Source organism: Cucumis sativus, chromosome 4 (assembly GCF_000004075.3).
Source record: "Cucumis sativus cultivar 9930 chromosome 4, Cucumber_9930_V3, whole genome shotgun sequence".
In the NCBI taxonomy this organism is placed as follows: Eukaryota; Viridiplantae; Streptophyta; class Magnoliopsida; order Cucurbitales; family Cucurbitaceae; genus Cucumis; species Cucumis sativus.
Genome location: NC_026658.2, coordinates 2967037 through 2976698, shown reverse-complemented (window position 1 = coordinate 2976698; position 9662 = coordinate 2967037). Strand labels below are relative to the sequence as shown.

The window sequence follows — 9662 nt, the reverse complement described above, 5'->3', positions numbered from 1 at the left end:
TGCGTGCATGTGTGTAATGTATGCTTATTATACTATGCACGATTTTAACATTGCAATTTTACTATCGTTATAAAATGTAGGTGTTTTGTATGTTTACCTTAGATATAAAAGTTACATGCATAAAGTTTTAATATATACAACGCGTGTGAAGTTTTTATGTTATTGATACCACAATCGAGTGTCGAAAATATATAGAAAAATACATATGATTGAACCATATGTAAAAAAATTAAACAAATAAAGATTAGCTAACAAAAGAATCACAATTCTTTAGTTTACAAAAATCGCGTTGTATATAATAATTTCTTACTCAACTTTATGCATTCCAAACAAGTTGTTTTATAAACTCTATAGATAAGTAAACTCAGTTATTACCCATTTAACTCAACCATGCACTAAACACATCTATTGAAATTATTTCGAAATGATGTAAGAGTAGGTTTGCATCTCGAAGAGATAGAAGTTGCATCTGGAACGGATAGAGGGGGGGGGGGGGGGGGGGGGGGGAAGGGAAGGGCAGGGCAGGGCATGTTGAATGGTAGTAAATGAGAGTGGGTTGGGATTGTGATGTAAACATCAAAGGGATGGGGTTAGATTAGAGAGTCAAAATCATATATGGCATTCTCTTTTGCCCATGTCTTATTCACTCCATCCTTTCAAGAATATTTGTCCAAAACCCTATTTTCTACAACCCAACAATTCTCTTTTTTGGTAATTATGAATAATGCCAAAATGCATTTCTATAAAAACAAAAACATAATAATATTCATAATAAATCTCTATTTATTTTATTTAGTCCTTCTGTTATTTTGTTTTCATGTCTCTCAAAATTGAGTATATGTGTGTTTACTACATATTTGTTTATTCTTTTTTTAAATGTAATGTTAGTGTTCAAAGGCAGATTTTTTTAAAATTTCTTTTTCAGTCCATTTTGATATAATTTCTATTCTTTTTATTTTTTGAAAATTGTATTTGTTTGTTAATGATATTTTTGTTTTAAACTATATTTCTGAAGAACTACCTTTTTAAAGAAAAATAAAATAATAAAATATTGTTCATTCTTTTCTTCTCTTCTCATGGTTAAAGTTTTAGAAAGACTTGTTAAATACAGTAAAATGAACAAAAATATTTTAAAATATAGTAAAATATGACCATCTATTTGTGATAGATCATGATAGACTACTATATAGATATGTATAGATGATGATATTTTTGTTATATTTGTTAATATTTTCAATAATATTACAATTTAAAGACAATTTTTTGCTTTAGTAATATATAATAGTATTAAACTAGTTGATGTAATAATAATAATAATAATAAATACTCAAAGAAATTTGCTTTATTAATATATTTTTTCTTTCCAAAATCTTGTCACATATTGGAAAATGATTTAGCCGAATAGTGGGCTCATGGAGCACATATCAAGCATTGGGCTTTCTCTTGCTTGGAAGTTAGCGTGGGCTGAATTGTCTAAACGTTTTCCTTAATGTGAAAGGAAAAACATTAATATCGCTTAGCAATTTTGAAAACAAACTCATAATAATTAAACACTCATAGGCATCAAGAACCATAAATTCTTCACATTCAATAATAACAAAGATTTGAAGAAATAAAAGGAAATCTTCGTTTCTATGTGAATTTGTACAAAAGAAACCCCCACCCAACCCGGTTCGGTTCGGTTCAGTCGTACACAGACCGTGGCTATTTGGGTTGGGTCGATTTTGGAGGAATACAGACCCCTCCCCAGCCCAACTAAACAAGGGTTGGGTTGTTTATTTGATGTTTTTTTTTGCTCGAATCGTTTCTTCCACAATTCCCCCCTGATGCAATTTTGAAGAATGCTTCTGGATTTTCTGCTCTCGTATATTGATTAGGATTTATTTCGTGAGTCCTAAAACCTCAGGTCAGAGGCTTATCTAGTTCCTTCTTTCTTTTTCTTATCTTACCATATTGTTTTTCGCTCTTTTCATCCAGTTTTTGGCCTATTCTCAGGGTTGGGTTCTGTTTCTGTATCTTACCTTTGTTTAAGACCCATTTTTGTTGATTGTTTGTGAGATTGAAACTCAGGCAAGCTGTCCCTTTTGGGCATGTTTCATTTTTTGAATTTGTTGGATTTGTTTTTTGGAATTTGGTGTTTTTGTTGTTGGCTTCTTCTGTTTTAGAAATTGGTGTTTATGAATGCGATGAACTTGATGAATTAATAGAAGTTGGCGCAATCCCGCTGTTATAGTTTTTCTTATTCAAATGTAGGTTCTAAGTGAATTTTGTTTAATCTTCTTGGATCAGTAGCTAGTAGTTGTTGAAATATGTGACATATTTGTCAGCACATTTCTCAACAGATTTTCTTGCTAATTTCAGTTGAAGCTTTATATCCATGACTATTTAATTTGTATCTATTTGGAATCTTTTTAGTTTCTGCCGATCATAAATCACTCAACTTGCTATAAGCTAGTAACCCGTTTATACCCCTAGCCCAACTAAAGAAGGGCGGGAGACTTCTTCTACACGTTTCGAGCGCACAGCCCTCCCCTCTCTTGAACTTCTCTTCCGCTCACTATCTCTCTCTCGCACGCCGGCCACGGCGTAGCTTGCCGTCGACAAGTCCAAAACCCCTCTCTTCCTCTCCTTCAGTCGACGCCACCACCCAGCCACCCTTGCGCCGCTTGACTCGCCGGACGACGACCAAATCGCCACTACTTGTCTTGTCTCATATTTGTCTTGTACCGCAGCTGTGAACACCACGTGGCTCCGCCGTTCGCGCTAAATTTTGGCTTTGGGGTAAGATCTATTATATTCTATCGTGTTTCTTGTAAACTTTCAAACACCCACCAAGTTTTGGCTTGAATTAAACATTATCCATTACATTTTGGTGTTAGATTTGGGTTCTCGAGGGGAATTTAATCGCTGTCTAGCTGTCAGGAAGTTCAAAATTGGGTGATCGACACAAATTTGTGTAAAATTTCAAGCTTTATGGTTTGGGTCTTGAGTACCCATTTAACTTTAGTGTTGATATTGAATAGCCCATAATGTTGAATGCTAGACTTTGAAGTTACAAGGTTGTTATGTGCTATCCATTAGAATTAAGGCTACTCTGATGAGTATTTAGTAAGATTTTGGGTAATTTTAGTAAGTTTCATGAATGCCCATTTAGTTTTGACATGAAAATAATGTCGCCACAATGTTTTGAATAGAAGAGTCGAGACTTGGAGAACTCTAAAGTATTGTTCACCACACTTAAGTTTGTTTGGGACAAGTTTGGATATAAACTCCAACTGAGACTCTGGACTAGTTTGGATGAGTTTGTGGTGAGACACCGTCGATGCTAATATAAGTGTGAAGATTATATATATAAAAGTGTAGTTTTCCTCTCTTTTCAGGTTTTGGCTAACGACCCATATTTTAGGGGAGATGCTGTCGAATTTTCTATAGAATTTTATAAAACTTGTTCGCTTGTCTTTTAGATTGAAAGGTCGTGTTCAAAAAGTATTTCCATGCCACGATCTAGGTTAGAGGGAAAAACCTAAATCGGGGTGTGGATAGGAAACCTTTTTTGTTATCCATTTGGCTTGGTGGGGATACCCCATCTCTTTTCTTTTGTACTCCTCTTTTTTGATAATTAAAGTTTTGTTTCTTATTTTAAATAGTAATAATCATAAAAGAGGAAATATTACTAAAGGATTTGTGGATTGCACTCCAATTAGAAGTTGTATACCATACATGGTTGCACCAGTTATTTAAATAGTTGAACTTGTAATGTGAAGGCAAACTTTTTCTTACTACCTTTCAGTCCTTTGATAGCGATTGTATTTCTTATTTTTTTAATTTATTTATTTTGAATCTGTGTTTGTATGATGGCCTTCTGGAGGTTGGTAATGGAATATGCGTATATTGGAACCACATGCTCCCATAGAAGAAAACAAAAGTGTTCTTTTAAAAGAAACAAGCTAAGGCTATTTACGTTAATTATGAAGTATGGTTATTTTGAGCTATGCCTGAAATGCTTATTTATCTTCATTTTTATTATTCTAAACTCTTTGTTTGGCTTCTTAACCAGCTTATGGAATACTTACTAAAATGGCTGGTGGAGGAATGATCGGGCAGTTACTAAGGAGGAAGCTTAAGACCCAGTCTACCGTAAGAACGTTGCCTTTTTTTTCTTCTTTTTCCCCTGGAGAACTCATTTGACAAATCAAATCTGCAATATTTTGTCAAAATTGTGAAATTGTGCTATCTTAATTTACTCTAGATTGTAAATGAAGGTTCCATCTTTCTCAACCTTTCTCAAAGATTGATCAACCTGGATCTTCTTGTTTGATGCAGTCCTTTGGAGCACTTGCTTTTCTTGGAGATGGCGTGCCAGAACATTTGAGCTTTGCAACAGCAGCATCCTGCTATGAGGCTGATCATGGGTTACAGTGTCCAAGCTACATCTGGTCTCGCAATGGTAATCTCAGTTCACATGTTCATGCATCGTAAGTTTTTCCTGGGACTATGGTTTTCCCTTGATGAAAGATACAGTTCAATGTTTGTTACCGTTAAGATAGTTATATTAATTCATTAAACTTGCTGATAGTTGAGGAGTTTTTCTTCTCACTATAATTGATTTGACGTGTTAATACATAGTTAATGCTTTTAAAACTTACTCGTCCTGTTCTTTCTTGACAAGTCTTTTCTTGCCCCATAAGAACTTATGATATGGAATCCAAGTTATTAATTACATAAAAGTAGTGATTGGTGAATCAAATTTCTAGTATTTCCATATAAGCAGGTGGTCTGATTTGTCAATGACAGTTTATAATTGTTAATGGTGTATCTGTCTTATATATGCTAATTTCAAAACAAAATTTTCATTCTTACGTGAAAAGCTACAAAGTGAAATAAAATTCCACGTAACAGAATCGGAAACTGGAGCGAACCAAGAATTCTACAGAAAGCGCTCCCCAATTTGAGGAAAGAAAGAAAGAAAGAAAAAAAGATGATAAATGGAATTTTGCTATGTTGAACACCTTGCTTCAATTTTTTAGCTTTTCCATTGGCAAGTCTATTATTTCTATCTAATCAAATATCCTATGGACTATACTAATATTTCATACACCTGGAATTCTTACTAATTTTAAAATTGTTCCTTCCCGCTTACAGTACACCACTTTTATCATTCCTGATTTCAGTTTCACTCGATGTCCTCAAACAAACCAGTACACCTCGTTTATCTCTAAATCTCAGAGAACTAACATCTTTGGATCTCATATGTTATATGAGTTTTTGGCTAATCCTGTATGATCCTTAACTTAGGGTATTTTGTTATTATGAGTGACTTACTGACTAGAATTATTTGATTACTCGTGCTTGCCAGAAAGTATATTTTTAATCTATCTCCACTATCACATTGCTGATTGGTTATTGATTTTGTTGACAGATGCTCACTCTATGCTTTTTGGATGCAGGTTGACATCCAACTTTCTACTGCAGTCAACTTATAGTTTAAGTCGAACTTGTAATGTTTATAAAAGAGGTACTGGTTTAGATGTATGTGAATTAAAAATGGGACGCGGCTTTCATTCACAGTCATTTCAAAAGCATTGGTTTTCACCCCTTTCTACTCGTTATATTGGGAGGTATTCTTCCTTGCACAATATTCAGCGCAGCTACTCTACAGCTGCTATTGAACGGAAGTCCAAAAATATGCTTTTCTACCTTGTAGCATTGGTTCTTACCATGGTAGGATGTAGTTATGCGGCTGTTCCTCTTTATAGGAGGTTCTGCCAAGCTACTGGTTATGGGGGCACTGTTCAGCGCCGTGAGGTATTTTTCTTTAGTTTTTGTTATTGTGTCAGATTCCTCATACCTTTGCTTTTCAATTGAGAAAGGATTTCCTTTATGCAGAGTGTTGAAGAAAAAATTGCTCGCCATGCTAAAGATGGAACAGTAACTACAAGGTTTCAATTCTCTTTAATGTAGTTCTATTTTGAAGCAATGATTGGATTAGTTACGGTTTTATTTTTCAAGTATTTTGTTGCTAAACTAATTGTCCTGCTAAACCTTAGTACAAGCATTGCAATACTTTTGTGCATTGTATCTTTTCATGTTTGCACTAGATTAGATGTGCAGTTGCAAGCTGGTTTGTTGCAGAATGTGAGGCATAGATGCAAACGTTTAGAAGCCGATGGAAATTGAATAAATTAGGACAGTAAATGAAATAATATTTTGACTGCCTTTGGTTTTTTCAATTGTCGTTAGATTGCAATGCCTTACCATCAATAATACTTTTAGCAAGCAAAACAATCATAGTTTCTTCTTCATTTATATTATTATTATTATATAGAAAATATCCTTGAAGAAAAATTGAAGCACAAGTAGCTACTCACAATATTTGGATAAAATAATTACCTTTCAAAAGTAAACATGGTCTCAAGGAAAGAGTCTTTCCTTTTCTTCGATGTTGCAAGATTGAATGATCTAAAGATTTATGTATCCACCAAATGTATAACTTTGGGCAACATGCTGGAGAAGGTTACTCTTGCTTGTACTTTTAAATGGACACGTTAGTCAACCTTCTAAGGATCTGCAACAATGCTTTAAGTTAATTGTTGAATAAGCAAGCACTCCAGTCATAGAAGATTGTATTATTGTCATAGACCAAAATTTTGTTAATCATCTTCAATCGTCAGTTTGGAGTGGACCCCTTGCTCTTCCCTTTGTGGAATTGATAAGGAATTTGTTCAAGGTTATGTTGCTCTTCAAGAGAGAGCTTTTAGTCTTAAAGTTAACTCAAATAGGTTGTTGGTAGGTTATTATTGATTGTTTCAACAATCAAAGGTTATTCCGAGTTTTTGTTATGATATCAGTTCTTTGCCACTCAAAATTCGTTGCTTTTTTCCTGGATGGCATCTTAAAATTGGATGTATTGATACTGGCTGTGGAGAGAATTTGTCGGGCTTTAAAGCATGAAAAACTTAAAGGATTTTTTGTGAGAGAGGTAAGATGGACTATAGGTGTTCGAGAAGGAGTCAATCAGCCTGAAGAGTTGGAACAACCACAATTTAATAGAGTCGATCTGGTTTAAATGAATTTATCTGTAAGAAAGATACTTGAAGTTTCATTTGTTACAAAGAAAATGATTTACTGAATCACTTTTTACTTAGAACAATCCACGTTGTAGCTATTTTACATTTGTTGCTGGTTCTGCGTTCTGGGCTTCAAAGTTTGTGGTTTTTAAGACCCTTCTTTGTGCCACCCTGGTGGATAATTTTCGGTGTAGTGAACAGGATTCTACATCTTGGTGGGCGTTCAAACCTTTTTTTGTAATTATAGTCTCATAACTAATGATTGGAATGGTTTGATGGTTTAGTTTGTGTGGGAGGGATTTCTTCTACACCCTAACCTTAGGTGGTTGGCCTTTCTTTCATGTTGTATTAATAAAAATATATAAAAAAAAAGTCTAATTTCTCAATGCCTGATAAATTTTCATTTTGTTACCAGGGATATTGTTGTCCAGTTTAATGCTGACGTAGCTGATGGAATGCCTTGGAAGTTTATTCCAACACAGAGAGAGGTGTTTCCTTATGCATATGCATGTATAACTCACACACGCTCATGCTCTGCGAAAAAATGTTTTAATCTTGATACTTCTGCTTGTGTGCGTGTAGGAATGTTTGCATTCACTTCTGTTCTAATGCCATTCATTTGTTGACTTGTCCTTAACTTCTGGCATCTCATTCCATCAACAAGAAACAATAAGGCACAAATATGCACGCTCCATAAGGAACAATACTTTCGATGGAGTAAAAACTAACTTCATCTGTTGTAGGTAAGGGTAAAACCTGGAGAAAGTGCACTTGCATTCTATACTGCTGAAAATAGAAGTTCAACTCCAATTACTGGTGTGTCTACGTACAATGTTACACCTATGAAGGTAACTAGTTTCCCTACATTGTATTGTAGAAACCACAATTTTAATAAATTTCAACTATTGTATGCTGTAAAGGAGATTATTGGCTTTATTTATGGAAATCTCGCTAGTGCTTGAATTGTGAAGTGTTAAGATGATCAATGAAGTTTGATCTTCATTGGCTTTTTCAGTTTGTTTCTCAAGTCACTGATCTTTTCATTGCGCTGTTCTATCATTCATTTGTTAAGAGTAAATTCTATCCAGGGTTAACAATCTACATGGGTTTGCTTGGTTTTTAAAAAAATGTTAGAAACTGCTTGTAGATTGATCTTTTAAAACTGTTGCCTATCTTTTTTAATTTTAGAATGGAAAAAAAAATTATGTTAATACATCAACGCGAATGAACAAAATCAAAGTTGCACCTGGAACTCTTACTTTATGAATGATCTGTAATATTCTTTGTAATAGTAAATCATTCTCCCTCTGTCCCTTCTGTAAATGCATATGAAAACACGATTAGTGAGTTTCGTAAACCTCTATGCTGACTGATTCTTTACTGTTTATGCCTCCTTATCCATCTTACTTTATCAATTTCATAACATAATAGTTGTTTCAAACTTTTGAGGCTGTCAGGAAATAGACAAATGTTCGTTTCTGTATAGAACTCATCAAAATAACAAAGAAGATTGAAACTTTTCTTTTGCACTTGAACTTTGTTACAGGCCGCAATCTACTTCAATAAAATACAATGCTTTTGCTTTGAAGAGCAACGTCTCCTTCCCGGGGAGCAGATCGACATGCCTGTAAGTGTATAAAATTCATTTTTGTAGTTGGAGTTTTTAGGGGAATCATATGGTTCATGACCTGATTCTGCAGGTGTTCTTCTATATTGATCCTGAGTTTGAAACTGACCCAAAAATGGACGGCATCAAACAATTTGATTCTATCATACACTTTTTTCAAAGTCTCAGAAGAATAGGTGAATGAACACCGAACAGGGGTTTAGATATCCAATTTTTTGCCATTGATAGAGAATTGTCCAAGAAAGAAAATCGTTATTGAGATTCTATCATATGCCATTACTTCAGATCATGGAAATAATAGAAATTCGAGATTGAGATAATTTGAGGGACTGATGATTGATTATTGTCCAATGCACCACATTTTCATGAAGTAATTATCATAATAATTTGAAAGTGGAAATTGTCAATTTGAATGTCTCATTATAGTTATCCTATTTACGTCCCTTGATTTGGAAATTTTGATGAGTAAAACACGGTAAGGCCCTTCTAAAATTTTAAATACCATTTACTTACCAATAATAACAATTATCAATTGGATATATATTGTATTATTTCTTTTATATTTATAATCTAAATTATTAATTTATTGATTTTGTTCACTACAGTTGGAAATCGTAATAGGAATTAAATAGGTTTGTCCTATGTTTAATTTATTAACCGAAAATAAAATTTGAATTTATTTGATAGCAATATTTTTCTAACTCTAATAATTTATTTAATATTAACAAATAATAAGTAATGAAAACCGAAAAATATGACCTTCAACATAAATATATAATGTAAAGATATATTAAAATATAAAAACTAAAAATTGAATGAAATTACAGAAATAAAAAAGTCTATTCCTTCATAAGTTAGAGATTGAAAATTGGTAAATAAAGAGTAAAGATATGTTATAAAATGTGAAATGTGAATGTCCAAAAGCTTCTTCCTTTATCCAAACTGCTTTGAGAAACGCGCCAATTCAA

General features: G+C 33.5%; 1 protein-coding gene across 1 annotated transcript; it reads left to right on the top strand.

Annotated features, from left to right (window-relative positions):
* The first annotated feature begins 1741 nt into the window (after positions 1-1741).
* Positions 1742-9101, top strand: LOC116403548 (cytochrome c oxidase assembly protein COX11, mitochondrial-like). Its single transcript, XM_031884807.1, is given in 11 exon segments — positions 1742-1906; positions 2416-2781; positions 4058-4137; positions 4324-4475; positions 5448-5805; positions 5887-5939; positions 7483-7555; positions 7811-7915; positions 8614-8694; positions 8768-8821; positions 8823-9101. Coding segments are annotated over 9 exon segments (984 nt in total). The 5' UTR covers positions 1742-1906; positions 2416-2781; positions 4058-4077; the 3' UTR covers positions 8871-9101.
* The last annotated feature ends 561 nt before the right edge of the window (positions 9102-9662 follow it).